Raw genomic sequence first — 16,901 nt, 5'->3', positions numbered from 1 at the left:
CGGAACCAAAAAACTACTCTCCAGGGAGCGAGGTTGGGCCGCGTCCCCCTCAAAGGACCAGTGACGGACTGGCAAGTTGTGTTTTTACTTCCAAGCTGACTACCACCTGGCTCAAGGAGGAGACTCTAAGAGGAGGTATCCTGTCTCGTGAGAGCCTCAGCACCCGACCCGCGACAGTGAGGGAAGGCCACGGAGGGCTGCGGCTGAACCAACCGCCTGCGGTCAGCTCGTGGACGCCCCCGGGGGGCTACGCCTGCGCCCTCCCTCTCCCCCCCTCCCCCTGGCCCGGCCACTACCCATAAGCCTCCGCGCCGCTCTGCACACGCGCAGAGGCGGCGACCATCTCAGGAAGAGGAAAATGGAATAAACAACTCGGAGGAACCGGAGCGCGAGACGACGATGACGAGCGGAGTTTAAAAACAAACCGGCTCCCTCCGCCGTGCCTTCCCCCGCAGCTTCCGGTCGCCGTCGCCTCAGGGTCCCCCTGCACCCCGGACCGCGCGTCCACCGCGGCGTCCCGCGCGGCCCCTTTAAGGACAGCGGCGAGGGAGAGGGAGAATCCCTACTTGCAGCCCGCCCCTCCCCCTCCCCGGGCGGCTCCGGCTCCCTCTGCGGGCCCAACCCGCCCGCCCGGCTTCCATCCGGCTCCGGCGGCGGCTGCTTCCCGCCCTCGTCTATGGTGGCGACGGCGGGGGACGCGGCTGCGGCGTGGCCATGAACAGTGGCGGCGGCCTTCCGCCCCCCTCGGCCGCTGCCTCCCCATCGTCCTCCTCGCTGGCGGCGGCCGTGGCGGTCGCGGTCGCGGCCTCGTCGGGCGTCGGGGGCGTCCCCGGCGGGCCGGCTGCGGGTGTGAAGCTCAAGTACTGCCGCTACTACGCCAAGGACAAGACGTGCTTCTACGGAGAGGAGTGTCAGTTCCTGCACGAGGACCCGGCCTCCGGCGCGGCCCCGGGGCTCGGCCTCCATAGCAACAGCGTCCCGCTGGCTCTGGCGGCCGCGTCGGGGGCCGGCTTTCCTCCTGGAGCGCTCCCGGGCGGGGGAGCGGGGCCGCCCGCGGGGCCCAAGAAGCCGGAGCTGGGCGTCCCGGGGGCCGCGACAGCGGGCGGCGGACTCGATGGACCGCGGGTGGCGAGTGAGTGAGGCCCGGGCGGGTGGTGCGGTACGGGCGGGCCGGGCGCGGGGAACGAGGCCTGAGCCTGTCCGCTTCCCCCTCACCTCCGGGCTGCAGGAGCAGGAGCGGCCTAGGCCCCTGCGTAGCCCTCCTTCCTTCTTCCTGTTTCCTCTCTCCACTCTTCGGGGAGGCGGGTTCCCGGGAGCGTGGGTGGATGGAGGGTCGTGGTGATTGAGGTGGGGGGCGCTGGGAGTGGGTGCGGGGAGGGAGGGGCTGCTAGTGTAAGGAGGGGGGTGTCGTTTCCGGGTATGTATGTAAAGGGAATGGGTTTGCGAGCACATGTGTCTGTGTGTGTGTGTGTGTGTGTGTGTGAGAGAGAGAGAGAGAGAGAGAGAGAGAGAGAGAGAGAGAGAGAGAGAGAGAGTGAGTGTGTATACACGCGCGCGGAGTGCAGCCTGTCTGATGTTGAAGTTCGCCAGTGGGTGTGTATGTGGGTAGGAGGCGGGAGGTGAGGGGCGGGCTTAAGGCATATTGGCTTTGCTGAAAAGAACACAAAAAAGTTTTGTACACGGTTTTCCGGGCTGGGAACGCCTTCTAAAGGATGTCCGGGGTGAGGGGTGAAGGGGTGAGGGTGCGGGAAGGAGAGGTGTATGAAGATCTGCTTTTTTTATTTAAAGTGAGCACAGGTTTAATAGAGAGCTTAGACTAGGAATTTCCCAAGATTTGCGCTCTGGTAGTTTTCTGGAAAGCTAGAGTAAGTGGTTTGGGAGTCTGCAGGGATCTTGTCTTTCCCACGACGTGATATTGAGTGAACTTTCTCAGCACTGTGCCTCAAGAGCGCTTCGCACTCTGCAGGCTTTCGTGAGAATAATTTAGGGCTGTGTACATTACAGCTTTTTAGTTAAGTGGAGTTTGCTATTACTATAAATGATTTGAACATTAGAACTAGGTTCCTGATTTCCTCTAGTTTTAGATCTTGTAATAACTTGGTAGGTTAACTTAAGAACACTGTCTTTAACACAAACAATCTGATAAAGTGGTTTACTACTTACTAGGATGATTCATTTTTAAAAACTTTTTTTTTTTCCTTGTTGTTCTTTTTTGGTCACTTTATGGAAGCTTATATGGTAATAAATTTAGATGCTTTGTAAAAACGTTATTTTTACTGGTAGGATGTAGCCGTTAAATTTTTAAAAATTACACTTTAAAAATTGTGCGTGCGTGTGTGTGGTGTGTGTGTGTGTGCGTGTGTGCGTGCGTGCGTGTGTGTGTGTGTGTGTGTGTGTTATTGTCAGTGTGCTCCCACATAGCATGGATGTAGAGGTCAGAGGACAGTTTTGGGGAGTCATTTCCCTCCTACAATATGGGTCCTAAAGCTGGAACTCAAGTGGTCAGGCTTGACCGTAGGCTTTAACTGCTGTGGCTTAACAAGCAAGGATTGCCTTTGTCCCCCTTTTCTTCTCTGTTTCTTTTTTCAGACAGGGTTTCCCTCTGTAGTCCAGGCTTGTCTAGAACTGGAGATCCCCCTGCCTCAGTCTCATGAGCTGGGATTATAGGTTTGCCATCATGCCCAGTGGACCTTTTGTTTAAGGTAAATTTCATGAAATGATGTTGTGGCTCTAGTTAATTTAAGGATAAAATTTGATTGTTAAGGGATGAAAAAGCACAGTATCTGTCCCAAGTTTGCTTTTTGTTGCTGATTTAAAATGCCGTAGCCAAAAGCAGCTTGGAGAGGAGGGAGGGTTTATTATATATGTTAGAGTCTATTATTGAGGGAAGCCACGCACAAGCTCAAGCTCAACGTGGAGGTATCGACGGAAGAAGGCTGCAGACGGCTCTCTGGCACGCTCAGCTGCAGTTCTTAGGCCTAGGCCTACCTGTCTGGGGCCGCACCTCTGCTTATGGAGTGGGCCCTCCTCCATCTGTTGGCAATCAAGAAGATGCCTGTGGACACACATGTCCACAGACCAGTTGATTAGTTCCTTGTCTGTGTGACTGGTTTGTGTCAAGTTGACAAAATTAACCAGCACAGTAACTGCCTTCCAAACAAGGATACTTTTTATTTGTTTGTTTTTTCTTTTGGATTTGGTTTTTTGAGACAGGGTTTCTCTGTGTAGCCCTGTTTGTCCTGGAACTCACTCTGTAGACCAGGCTGGACTCGAACTCAGAAATCTGCCTGTCTCTGCCTCCCAGAGTGCTGGGATTACAGGCATGGGCCACCACCGCCCAGCTCAGTCTGTTTTCAAATAGCCTCTTAGGATAGCCTTCACCAACTAATTATGTGTACAAAGAAATTAAAATAGATGACATATTCTGAATATTGCCATTTAGAAACATCTGAATCGTGTTAGTTGCTGATCTGATATTAGAGCATTCTTAAGGGTGAATCTTTTTTTTTTTTTTTGTTTTTTTTCGAGACAGGGTTTCTTTGTGTAGTCCTGGCTGTCCTGGAACTCACTCTGTAGACCAGGCTGGCCTCGAACTAAGGAATCCCCCTGCCCTTGCCTCCCAGAGTGCTGGGATTACAGGTGTGGGCCACCACCACCCGGCTAGGGTGAATCTTTAATAATGTAACTGAGCAGTCCCTTAGCAAGAAGAGGTCATAGGACTGCTACTTGATAGATTTTATGGTCCTCTCAGGCCTATGCAATTGTATGTTCATGTGTATATACTTTCAGGCTTTTAATTTAAGTTCCTGTTTAAGCTAGAATCATAGTCCAGTTATGTGTTGCTGTAACAGAAACACAGATTGAACAATTTAAAAAAAGAAAAAAGGAATTTCAGGGTCTGGCAAGATGGCTTTGAAGGTAAAGGCATTTGTCAAACCTTATGACTTTAACTCAGTCCTCAGGACCCACATGGTAGAAGGAAAGAACCAACTCCTGCAAGTCCTTTGATCTCGTACTAACTTCATTCCCACTAGATCCCAATAAGTAAATATGTATTTAAAAAAAAAAAAAAGAATTGCAGCTCTGTAATTGCAGCACTTGGTAGATGGAGGGAAGAGGATCAAAAAGTTCAGGGTCATCCTTTGTCATGTAAGAGTTAGGGGCATCCTGGGCTATAGGAAACAAAAAGGAAAAGAAGTGTATCTCTGTTTTGGAGGTTGAAAAGTCCACCGTGAAGGTACTGGCCTGAATAGAGAGGGCCTTCGTGAGGTCCCATCCTCAGCAGAAAGAACGAGAGTATAGTGTGAGAGAGCAAGAGAGTGTCCAGACTGCTTCTGTTGTAAGTCTGATCTTGAGCTGACTATTCTAGCATTTCAGCAACATCAATCCATTCATGAGCAGGAACACCTTGTGATAGAATCACCTCGTTTTTGTTTGTTTGTTTGCTTGTTTAAGACGGTCTCTCTGTGTCCCGATGTTTGTCCTGGAACTCTTCTCTGTAGACAGCTCTATCTGCCTCTGCCTCCTGAGTGCTGGGGTACATTACCACTCCTGGCAGAAGCACCTCTTATCAGGCCTTTCTTTCCACCTCTGTTACACTGGGGACTTTGGGGATGGGGGTCACATTCAAATGGAAGCATTTGACTTCTGAACTCTCAAATGCTGTCCTCACAATGTCCAGTGCATTCCTTCCATCTCCGTAGTCACAGGACTATTTATTAACTCCTTCCATTATCAGCTTAACCGTGTGTGTAAAGTCCAGAGCCACATCTAATCAGGCATGGGGTGAATGATGATTTCTGAGGCATATTCCTCTTTATCCCCAAGTGTGAAATTGTTATGCTTCCAGAGTTCAGTGGTCAAACAGGTGCAGGTAAAACGTTTTTCATTCCGGAAAGGCATAGCTAGGAGAAGGGGTAGTTTGTCTCAAACAAGTGCATAATCTAATGGAGACTTTTAAGCTTGTGCTCATCCTGGGCTGGGGGTTGGACCCCAGAGCCTCAGACAGCTCTACCACTGTGGCTTTTATGCACTCACTTTTTAAATCTCTTACCTTGGCCTTTTCCATTTTGACTTAGACACTGGTGACTTTACAGTTTTGTGATGTCAGGAGGTTGGTACTACTCAGGTATTGGCTGAGTAGAGGCTGTGACTGTGTGGCTCTAACTTCACTGTGAGGCCCCCAGGCTGTCTAGGAGACTCTTTGAATATAGTTGTGTGTTTGTCAAGGCTCCTTGGATTTTTACATTGTGTGACAGTCAGAGGCATACATACATCCTGTATCTGTTTCCTTGGTTGTGGGTCATGCTTCCTGCTTCCTGGACTTGGCTTTGCTTGAGCAGTAGCTATGGGAGCAGAGAACAGAGTCCTGAGGTGATTTGGCAACCAGCCTGAAAGGGCAATCTGGCCTGGGTGCCCAGACAGTTTTGTTTTCTTAGACTTCTGGGTCAGTCCTAGGATAGGACAATAATGTCAGATAATCTGTAAATGCCCTAAGTGACATTTTCAGTGTGTCATCTTGACCCCACCCCTACCCCCCTTTTCTTCCTATTAATTCTTTATTCTTTGACAGTCTCATATGTGCTTATATTTCCCAGATTTTTACTCCTATCTCCTTTGGGACCCTTCTTCCTGGCATGTCCCTCTCCTACTTACAGGTCTTTTTAGCTTTTTAAAAAATAACCCCCTGAGTTACAGTAGGACTGCCTGTAAGAGCAGTGGTGTGGGACTAGTTATTGCAGCATGGGCAATTGACCAGTGGCTACTCCTCTGAAGAAAAATTACTTCTGCTCCCCCAGTAGCTCCTTGGGTAGGGGAGGGGCCTCATGAACTCTTCCCCAACTCATCATGCTGGAATGTCGACAGGTTCCATCTTGTGCAGGTAACGAGTTCATTGAGTCCCAAGGCTGTGTCATGTCCAGAAGACAAAGAATTTCAACAGTGTTCATCCGCAGCCTCCAGATCTTACATTTACATTCTTTTTGCCTTTCCCTTAATATTCCCAGAGCCTTGGGTTGGTGTGAGTGTGCCTGCATGTGTGTCACAGATCCTGTTTAGAGTATCCTGTTTGAGTACTCAGTAGTTAGGTGTGTCAGCCTTAACTGCTGCCCATTAAAAAAGGAAGCCTTGCTGACCCGTGTTGTTCAGTGGAGTAAGTTGCAGTGCTGAGTAGAAAGGTGAAGCACTCCTAAATAAATGTTTCTCTTCATTCTTCGATGTGGTGAGGCTGCGGATTTCCTAAATCCTATTGTTTAGCTTCCCCTTTAATTGCACATTCTCCCTGTGTTTTCTGCTTTTCAGACCTTGTATGCAGTTACAGACAGTCATGCAGTTCCATTGTAGTTTGTATAGAAACTTCTGCCAGATAGCCTGGTTCATTGTTCCGTTGCAGCTTTCTTCTGGCAGGGACAGAAGTTGGCCAGTTTTTGACATGGTAACAAGATGGATGAGCCGCTTGCTTTTGTGTAGGAAGAGCTTCTTAGCTCATTTCTGAATACTGTTAACACTGTAGAATGCATCATTTGCTTTCTAATACTGTTTGTGGGCACTTGGATTGTTGATTTTTTTTTTTTTTTTTTTTTTTTTTTTTGTCTGTGAAGAAAAGCAATTATGTATGTGTGCTGGAGAGATGGCTCAGTGCTTAGGAACACTTGAACTTGGTGATTGGAGTTCAGTTTCCAGCACTTAGACCTTTGCCTGCAGCTTCCAATCCCCTGTAACTCCAGCTCCAGGGGATCTTATGTCTATTTCCCACCTCTTCTGTCACCTTTTACACACATAGACAAACATAGACATAAAAATAAAAATCAAATTATAAAAAGAGTTTTACGTGTATTTTGGAAAGTGCCTTGCTTAATTTTTTCTTTTTTTTTTCTTTTTCTTTTTTCTTTTCTTTTCTTTTTTTTTTTTTGTATTTTGTTTTTTGCTTTTGTCCCCCCCCCCACCCCCCTACGGGACGGGGTTTCTCTGTGTAGCCTTGGCTGTCCTGGAACTCAAGCTGTAGACTGGGCTGGCCTTGAACTCAGGAATCTGCCTGCCTCTGCCTCCCAAGTGCTGGGATTAAAGGCGTGCACCACCACTGCCCGGCTTGCTTAATTTTTTTTCTTAAAGATTTATGTATATGAATACACTAGCTGTACAGATCATTGTGAGCCTTTATGTGGTTGCTGGGAATTGAATTTAGGACCTCTGCTCGCTCCGGTTCTGCCTCACTCACTCCAGTTAACCTTGCTTGCTCTGTCCCTGCTGGCTCAGGCCCAAAGATTTATTGTTATATCTAAGTACACTGTAGCTGTCTTCAGACACACCAGGAGAGGGTGTCAGATCTCATTATGGATGGTTGTGAGCCACCATGTGGTTGCTGGGATTTGAACTCTGGGCCTTCAGAAGAGCAGCAGTCAAGTGCTCTTAACTGCTGAGCCATCATCTCTCCAGCCCAGTTCCTGGCTTAATTAACTAAGGGTGGTAGGTACAATAGCATGCATAGGATGCATACATTTCAGCTTCAGTAACCCATGCCGGCTTTCTCCTTTGGAAGTTTATGAATCTTGGTTAGTCTGTATTCTCTTCAGAGTTTTGCATTGTCTGTCTTATACTTGCAGCTATTCTGGTGGTTAGAATGTATGGTATATTACTGTTTTTTTTTTTATTGCCTGTTGGTTTTAATTGACTTAGCGCTGATAATATCACAAGATATAATAGGGAAATATACAGAGTTTTTAAAAGTGCATTGCTATCCTGTGTGGGATATAGGCTAGTTGATGAGGCAAGACTTTGTCTATTTGCCTGGCTCCCTAACTGATGTGACTTAACAGGATCTTTAGTAATGTTTCTCCTTAGTGTTTCAGATAGGGTTAGAATAACCTTGGAAGTTAGTGCAAGGGAAAAAAATGTATCCTTAACTTTGCAGGCACTTCAAGAGTGAGCCAGGAAGGCTTTAGTTTATTAAGTTGCCATGATGTCTCACCCTTGTAAGGAAAGTAGCTTTTGTTTGCTCTTTGCTGACCCTGCAATAGCATGTTCTGACAGTCAGGGTTGTTACGATGAGGTAATTAAAAGGTATTTGTCTTTTCATAGTCATGTTTCTGTTAGAATTAGGTTTTTTGGTTTTTGGTTTTTGGTTTTGGTTTTTTCGAGACAGGGTTTCTCTGTATAGCCCTGACAGAGTGCTGGGATTATAGGCATGCACCACCACCGCCCGGCTGGAATTAGCTTTTTTTTTTTTTTTTTTAAATGTGGTTTCTGTTCAAATAAACTATTGATGGGATTATATTTTCAAGTAGCTAGATTTTCAGAATGGCTTTACTCTAGAGGGTACTCAAGCTTCAGTAGCTCGATTTTATTTGAAATCCAGAAGATCTGTTTGTTTTATCAAAACATAATCCTTTTTCATTTCTGCTGATTTAGTTAACAGTGAAGGCTTGGAAATAAGATATATGGCAAATGGCTTCCTTACTGGCTCTGGAACCTTGACCAGATTTTTACTGTCTTAGTCCTGGTGTTTCTCATCTTGGAAGCAGGCATTAATGCCACAGGTGGATTGAGGAGTGAAGAGGCATTAATGCCACAGGTGCATTGAGGAGTGAAGATACACTCGGCGGCAGCAGCACCTTTTTGTAGTAGTTAGGAGACTGTCTCCTATTTTATTTTTGAGATAGGGTCTCTAATGAACCTGTCTCCTCCTCCTTGGTGCTGGGATTACAGGTGCAAATAGCTCCATTTGACTCTTTATGAGGTCCTGACTCAGGACCCATGCTTGTCAGGCAGGCACTTTACAGGCTGAGCATTTCTGCAGCCCTTGCTGTCTTACTTATAGAGTAGTTCTGTGTGAGCCAAAGTGTAAGATGATAAAATACTTAACCTAGTGTTTGTGTTTCCTTTTGGTATGAGGAATTAGTATTGGGCTAAGAATTCCAAGATTGTGATTTTTAGTACTATGAATTACAAAACAGTTGTGGCCTTGGCTGTTCATTTGGTCCGTATGAAAATACAGTTCTTTTCCTGTAAAATAGGAGAATGAAGCTTCTGGCCCTCTTGCTTTCACCTCTGTAGTGTGGGGTGACAGGTGTGTGCCCCTCGCTATGCTCGGATTATACAGTGCTGGGGATGAAAGCAGGGCTCCCTGCATGATTCTGTGCACTGTATAGCTAAGCTGCACTTTCCAGCTCCTCTTTCTGATGTCTCTTTGGTATATCTTGCCTTTTTTTAAAAAAATAAGTATTGCTTCTATTATTCTAAAGGTAGTTTTACTGTATATTCAGAATGAGAAGAGTCTAGCTTTTAAAGATCAGAATGATAGCTTAGGAATTAAAAGTGTAAAACATACAAGTTAAAATTTTGTTTCTTTATTTTGGAGAGAGAGAGTCTTTTGTAGCCCAAGCGGTTCTGGAACTGCCTATGTAGCAGACCTTCCTTGAACTTCTGACCCACTTCCCTCCACCTTCTAAGTGCTGAGACTATAGATGTGTGTCCCTTTACACCTGATTTTTGTGGTATTGGGAATTAAACCTGGACTTCCTGTATTCTAGGCAAGCCCTTTAACAGAAGTTCTAGGGCTCTGACCCTCAAGATTTAAACAAGATAAAGAGTACAAGAAAGAGGGAAGGCTCTCTGTACTGGCTGGTTTTGTGTGTCAATTTGACACAGGCTGGAGTTATCACAGAGAAAGGAGCTTCAGGTGAGGAAATGCCTCCATGACATCCAGCTGTGGGGCATTTTCTCAATTAGTGATGGGGGGGGGGGCCTTTGTCGGTGGGGCCATCCCTGGGCTGGTGCTCTTGGTTTCTATAAGAGAGCAGGCTGAGCAAGCCAGGGGAAGCAAGCCAGTAAGGAACATCCCTCCATGGCCTCTGCATCAGCTCCTGCTTCCTGACTTGCTTGAGTTCCAGTCCTGACTTCCTTTAGTGATGAACAGCAGTGTAGAAGTGTAAGCTGAATAAACCCTTTCCTCCCCATCTTGCTCTTTATTCATGATGTTTGTGCAGGAATAGAAATACTAAGACCCTCTCTGTTTCCTGAGAACCACAGATGATGTTGGTGTAGAGGACATTTGGCTATCATGAGTTACCGAAACCATGGATGCATGGTTTTCTGGCCAAGCCTCTGTGGGTTAGTATTATTGGCTCATTCACTGTGTCCCTGGGAGTTGCTGCTGCTTGTAACTTTGGTGTGGCTGAACCAAGAAAAAAGGCATATGCAGATTTTTACAGAAATTATGATCCCATAAATGATTTTAAAGAGATGAGGAAGGCTGGTGTCTTTCAGAGTGTGATGTGATTTCAGTATGCAAAGAATTATTTGGATTGCACTCATTGCTGATCTGTGTTTCTGAACTATGAAACATGAATATGTGGGCTAAGGAGTAGTTTCTCTAAACAATAATTATATGGGAAAAAAAAATACAAGAGAGAAAACGTTTCCTTTACTCCTAAGTTCTCAGCCCTCTTTCCAGACATCAGTCATCTTTTTTTCAGATTTGTTTTTCATCCATTCACGAACATTGTGTTCGTCTGTTATCATTCATGTTTATATTGCCCTTCAGTGCACATTGGCACCCCCTGTCCACACAGGTTTGAGTATACAGGAAGCCTAATGAACTTTTCAGTTTTGGAATCAGATTGTATAGCTTGTATTTTGTTCCACAATTTACATAGACATCTACCTATTTCTTCATGACTGCATAACATTTCATTGTATGCTTGTATTTTCTTCTAAATGATGGCTATTTAAATTGTGTGTGTTTTGCTCTTTTTTTCTTTTGCTGTGGGATAGAATCTAGGGCTTTGTGTATGCTAAAACATTGTTCTGCCACTGAAATGTATGTCTAGTGTAGGACCTTAAGTGATGGTTAGTAGATTCTGTAGCTGTAGATCAGCAGTTTGAAGGAAATGTCCCTGTTGCCATAACTTGGAAAAACTAGCAATGTGGCTCTTATAGAAGACTGTTGGTAAGATCTTTAGGTACATGTTTATAAAAAGACAAATTATACAGATATTTTTGAAAACTTAGATGATGACAAGCCCATGAGATAGGATAGCCTTCTTTTTAGAAGAAAAAATCTTAACAGAATTATTTGCTTAGGTCTTAGAAAGTGGCAAAAGAAGGGTTATTTGTTTATTTTATTTTCATTATATCTGGGGTTTTTAAAAAGCGCGTAGTTAAAGCTGGTACAGTCATCATTCCCTGGGGAAGTCAGGGCATTAAGAAGCAAAGAGTGGTGAATGCTTGACTTTTTTTATGCAGTCCAGAATGCCTGTGGAGGGAATGGTGCCACCCTCTGTGGGCAGGTTTTCCAACCTCATTAAGGTAGTCAAGGCTTTTACCCCCAGAAATGCTCAAGAGGCCTTTGTTCTAGTTGAGAATGGATTAACCTTTCCAGGGTCTTAGCTCCAGTGATGGTATAAGCTTTAAAATTTGCAAGGCCCTGGGTTTAATCCCCAATACCAAAATAACTGGAAAAATTAACCAAAAGGATATAGTAGGTATATCATTTTGTCTATAAGAAAGAGTTGAAAAAATTTTTTGAGACAAAAATCTCACTATGAGATACTGGCTGTCTTAGAACTTGCTGTTAGGCCAGAATGTGATAAAAGGCATGCACCATCAGCCCAGCTGAGTGATCTTATGATTAATGCAAACATTTTTGTTTGTTTGTTTGCTTTTGTTTTTCAAGACTGGGTTTCTCTGGGTAGCCCTGGTTGTTCTGGAACTCACTCTGTAGACCAGACTAGCTGTGAGCTCAGGGATCGTCCTGTCTCTGCTTCTGGAGTTCTGGGATTAAAGGCTTATGCCACCACTGCTCGGTTTATGTAAAGATATTTATAAACTGTTGTTTTAGTTTTTTTCTTCCTGTTGCTATGATAAAATACTCTTTGTAATGTACTGGAGAAAAAAGGCTTATTGTGGCTTACAGTTCCGGGTTACTGTCCATCCTGACGGGGAAGTCAGATCTGTAAGGCCTTGTGAGAGCTGCTTACGTTGCTGAGAGGGAAGGATGCATCCTTCAACTCTGCTCACTTTCCTCACCCCAGATAGCATGGGATTTCCCTGACTAGGAATGGTCCTTTCCACTACTAGGAGCTGGAGAGATGGCTGCTCTCTAGGCTTAAGGGTGTGTACAGCTTATTGCTCTTGTAGAGGACCCATTTCTAGGTCTCTCTACCACTCAAGCTCCAGGGGCTCTAACCCTCATTTTTTTTCTGTCCTCTGTAGGTACATGCACCCACTTGGAATTTGAGTGCATATGCATGTAGAAGCAAATAATATCGTATTAAAAAGATGAGCACCTGCCCCCCCCCTCGCCCCATTGATCAATGCAGTCATGACAATCTTCCCATCTGCATGCCTAGGGACCCATCTCCCAGGCCGTTCTAGAGTCTATCAAGTTGACAGTATTAACCATTACAGTTACGTGAATGCTCTTTGTGATATGATCATTATCTTTAGAAAAACTGAGTACCCCAGCATTCAGTTTTCAGTAGAAATACTGTATAAATATGCCATTGTTTTTAAGTTCATTTATTCACTAATCTTCGTTATACTGTTTTTTTAAACTAACTTACTTAGAAACAATTAAATTTCTCAATTGTAGGTTCATAACTTCAGTTATCTTTGGTGAGCATATGCAGTTATATAGCCATCAGGTTTGTTTGTTTCTTTTTTAAAGATTTATTTATTCAGTAAAAAAAGAAAAAAAGATTTATTTATGTGTGTATGTATGTGTGAGTGCACTGTAACTGTCTGCAGACACACCGGAAGAAGGCATCAGGTCTCTTTACAGATGGCTGTGAGCCACCATGTAGTTGCTGGGGAATTGAACTCAGGACCTCAGGAAGAACAGTCAGTGCTCTTAACCCCTGCACCATCTCTCCAGCCCTGAGCCATCAGGTTTCTAACAGCTTTACAGATAGTCTTTCATTGTTTTTCACTTTGCAGTTGAAGTTTGCAGCACAAATGGTGATGTCATCTTCATTGTATCTGTGTTGGCTAGTGACTGGCAGAGCTGAGACTCCAACCTTTTCAGCAGGTTATCACTGAGTGGTTGTTTGCATTTCATAATGACAGATTAAGGCATTCAGATCTCATTTCAAGTGAGTTCTAAAGAGCATCTAGTCTGTAAAGTATTAACAAAGGAGAGTACCATGGTAAAGTGTCTTCTGTGCATTTGCATTCTTCACTGTGCTCAGTGTTTTAGGATATTTTCTGTTGCTCATGACTAGAAAAAAGTCTAGGAGTGTCACTGCAGGAAGAGGACAAGCTTGTTAGCTCCTGTCTTCCTTTGTCCCTGACTCTTAACTCAGGACCAGGGGCATGATGGGCTACTATTCTACCACTGAGCTCTGTTTTATAGTTTTGGAGACTTGGGATTCTAAGATCCAGGCAAGAGCAGGTTTGGTATTGCCCCTGAGGTCTTCGTTTTTTTGTTTCGGTACTTTCACAAAAGCAGAAAGGGCAGACAGTAGTGTAACATTTATTTTATATAGGTATGAATCCTACTCAAAGTGGCTTAATCTTCTAAAAATTCCACTGCTTAGTATTATAGCATTTTTTCAATGTATGAGTTCGGATGAACACATTTCAGATCATAGCATTTGCTCCAAATTCCTATGTCCCTGTTTTTTAAAGCATAGAACCCACATTCATTCTGTCCCAGTAATTCCAAAAATGATTACATTTCTGGACCAACTGAAGTCTTGAAGTCTAGAATCTTATCTGAAGTAGATGAGACTCTGGGTGTGACTCCTTCTCAGGCAAACTCTTTCCTGTAAGTTCTCCTAGCTTCACTAGTGGATGGGAAAGGATCTACTTCAAAAGGGAGAAGGAGGACAAGGGGTAGCACCCAGCAGAGCACATGCTACTGAGGCTAGAGAATCAACTTTGTCCCTGTGGTCTACACTCAGCATTTAGTGAGAAGGGGGCTTGAGTTCCTTACGCTGCAGAGACGCCTGTTTCCAAAACCTTCTGGGAGCAGTCCACTTGCAACATTGACCATTTGCTGCTGCTGCTCTGTCCTCAGGCAGATATTCCTTGCTGGTGTGTACAGTTCTGGGCTTGAGGGTGGTTCGTTTACATTCTAATATACATTGGTATGGGCTACTCTTGTGGCAATCTCTCTTGGGCCAGTTTTCTGCTTGGTCCCCAAGGTTTTCCAAGTGCTCTTTGAAATGTAGGTCTAAGCTTGGTGGTGGTGGCACACGACTGTAATCCCAGCACTCTGGGAGGCAGAGGCAGGCGGATTTCTGAGTTCGAGGCCAGCCTGGTCTATAGAGTGAGTTCCAGGACAGCCAGGGCTACACAGAGAAACCCTGTCTCGAGATAAAACCAAATCCAAAATCCAAAATCAAAAAAAACAAAAAACAAAAAGCAAAAAACAAAAAAACCACAAAAAACCAAACCAAAACAAAAACCGAAACGTAGGTCTACACCTATGTCTTCATAACTGCTTCACTCACACACCCCTGTAGTTAGCACCATACAGATACCACCAAGGTTTACTGTCGTACCTTTCTCAGTGGCAGCTGAGCCACAGTTGGGTTCACTTGAGCCATGATGGCGTTAATAGCCAAGGAACAATACACAAGAATGCAATGGGACAGAGACTTGAGGTGGCCCAGGGTAAGGAGAACTCTGGGCTACTCTCTGTCTTCTTGGCTATGAAGACACTCTGGGCCTGTGGTGAGAGTGGCAGACTGGAAGGCAACTAGAATGCCCTCAAGGTTATTCTTTGAGCAAAAGCTGTATTAAAGGTTGTTGAGTGCTCTCTCTCCTGTAAACTGTCAGATACAGACTTTTTCTAAATTCTTTCTTTTTGGTATTTTGAGACAGGGTTTCTCTGTGTAGCCCTGGCTGTCCTGGAACTCACTCTGTAGACCAGGCTGGCCTCGAACTCCGAAATCCGCCTGCCTCTGCCTCCCAAGTGCTGTACAGCCACCACTCCGCCACCACTGTACAGCTTCTACTAAATTCTTTCTTTTGAGTATAAGTTGTGTCTTAAGATTGTTTCCAAACATTTTCCTGTGAATAGTTAAGATAAACTAGCATCTTCAACACTTTGTGTAGAGTTTGCATTTATCAAACATTGCAGAGACTGCTTGAAAGTTTAGAAAACTTTAGGACACAGACACAATTCAGTCAAGTCTTTGTCACTTTATTTACATGGCCTGGAACTTGCAGTAAGCTTTCTGCTTCAGCCTCCTGGGTGCTGGGACCACAAGTGTGCTCTGTCTTTATCACCTTACAAGGATGTTCTTTTCTCCCTTTTCCTGTCTATATCTTGTCTCTGATTTCCCCATCAAGACCTCAGAACAATCTCTACTATTATTTTTATTCATGTCTGTGTGTGTGGTCATCAGAAAAGGGCTTTGGATTCCTCTGCTGGTTGTGGGCCTGACATGGGTCCTGAGAGCCAAAGTTGAATCCTCTGCTAGAGTGGCAAGTGCTCTTACATGCTGAGCCGTCTCTCCAGCCTTCTCCTGACGTCCTTTTACTAGCATATAGTATCTTTAAAAAGACTCAGGTTCTTCTGATGTGACTTCTCACTGACTGACCCTTCATTGCAATCACCTTTTATGGTCTACCCTGTGCTTATTATTTAGTTCTGAAGCTGCTTCCACATGTTTTGGTCTTTGTTGATATGATTAACACCCCATTTCTGAGTACTGGTTTTTGAATAAGTCTTTTTCTCAGTTCTTTTACTCATAGCTCTGGTGACGGAGGTGTTGAAGCTGAGTGTGCCAGCAGGTTTGTTTTTGGTGAGGAGTGCTGTCTGTTTAAAGTGATGCCGCTTTCCCTGGTGAATGAGATAGAAGAGGACAAAGTTAGAATCATTTGGTTTAACAGTTGATTTTATTTTCAGCTCTTGAGTTGGAGCAACACTTAATTTGAGAAAATAGAAGTGTTCACGGCCCATGTACGGAAATTTTATTTTTATAGACAGAGGCTGAAGAAAGCTGAAACAAAAGAACAGAGAGCAGATTGGTCATTTCAGAGTTAATTACCCTGTAAGTGACAGCCAGGAAACAGTGATAGAAAATAGTTAATTTGTTGTTATCAAATGCCTTGAGATTATTTTTTTTTTTGGGTAATGGCTTAATCAGATATAATTTACAGCGCCTGTTGAAATTGGCTGGGACACAGCCACCCCCCCCCCCCAAGTTCTTGGAAGCAAACAGGTTAGTCTTGCTTGATTGGAGCATTTGTTAGCGGAAGTGACACTCTTTTGAACTTAGCCTGGTCTTTGGGGCCTACTGTAAGAGCTTAAGTCCCAACTGGTGAGCTGATGAACCTTAGGTAGTGAAGGAGCAGCTAGCTCCTGGGGTGTTGTGGCTGCTCTCCCCACCTCAGGCCAGACCTCCTACCTGCTGCAGAAAAGACTTAAACATGTGAACTTGCTGGTACATTCAGAGCTGCACACAGAGGAGTAAAAACAGAGATGGCACTGAGCTTCTGTGGAGACAAAAAAGCCTTTTTTTTGTTTTTTGTTTTTTTTTTTCCAGACAGGGTTTTATTGTCTCTGCCCTGGCTGTCCTGGAACTCACTTTGTAGACCAGGCTGGCCTTGAACTCAGAAATCTGCCTGCCTCTGCCTCCCAAGTGCTGGGATTAAAGGCATGCGACACCACCGCCCAATGACAAAAAGCTTTTAAGTGTATTGTAAATTACATAGAGTTGACTGTAAAACTGGGGATGAAGGAGTGTGAACAGGTCCTAGCTGGCTAGTAGCATTTATTGCCCTTAATTTAAATATAAAATCCGAACTGATACCTTTTGTGGTAGGGTTGTTTTGTTCTTACTAAGTTGAGCATATTAGTATCTTCATAATCTATATAGGGGGAATCATATATCATGGATTAGTGCTTTCCGCCTAACTGCTTGAAGTGTATATTTACTTCTGCTCGTCTCTAA

The 16,901-nt window shown here is 44.7% G+C and overlaps 1 protein-coding gene across 5 annotated transcripts in view; it reads left to right on the top strand.

The window, feature by feature from the left end:
- The first annotated feature begins 588 nt into the window (after positions 1-588).
- Positions 589-16,901, top strand: part of Pan3 (poly(A) specific ribonuclease subunit PAN3) — a 114,205-nt gene continuing 97,892 nt past the window's right edge. For all 5 annotated transcript variants that reach the window (XM_052168560.1, XM_052168558.1, XM_052168557.1 and 2 more), the window contains exon 1: positions 589-1,132. In XM_052168560.1, coding sequence (XP_052024520.1) covers positions 715-1,132 — 418 coding nt within the window. In that variant the 5' untranslated portion in view covers positions 589-714. The remainder of the gene's footprint in view (positions 1,133-16,901) is intronic.

Source organism: Apodemus sylvaticus, chromosome 22, assembly GCF_947179515.1.
Source record: "Apodemus sylvaticus chromosome 22, mApoSyl1.1, whole genome shotgun sequence".
Taxonomy (NCBI): Eukaryota; Metazoa; Chordata; class Mammalia; order Rodentia; family Muridae; genus Apodemus; species Apodemus sylvaticus.
This window is presented reverse-complemented; position numbering and strand designations above follow the sequence as displayed.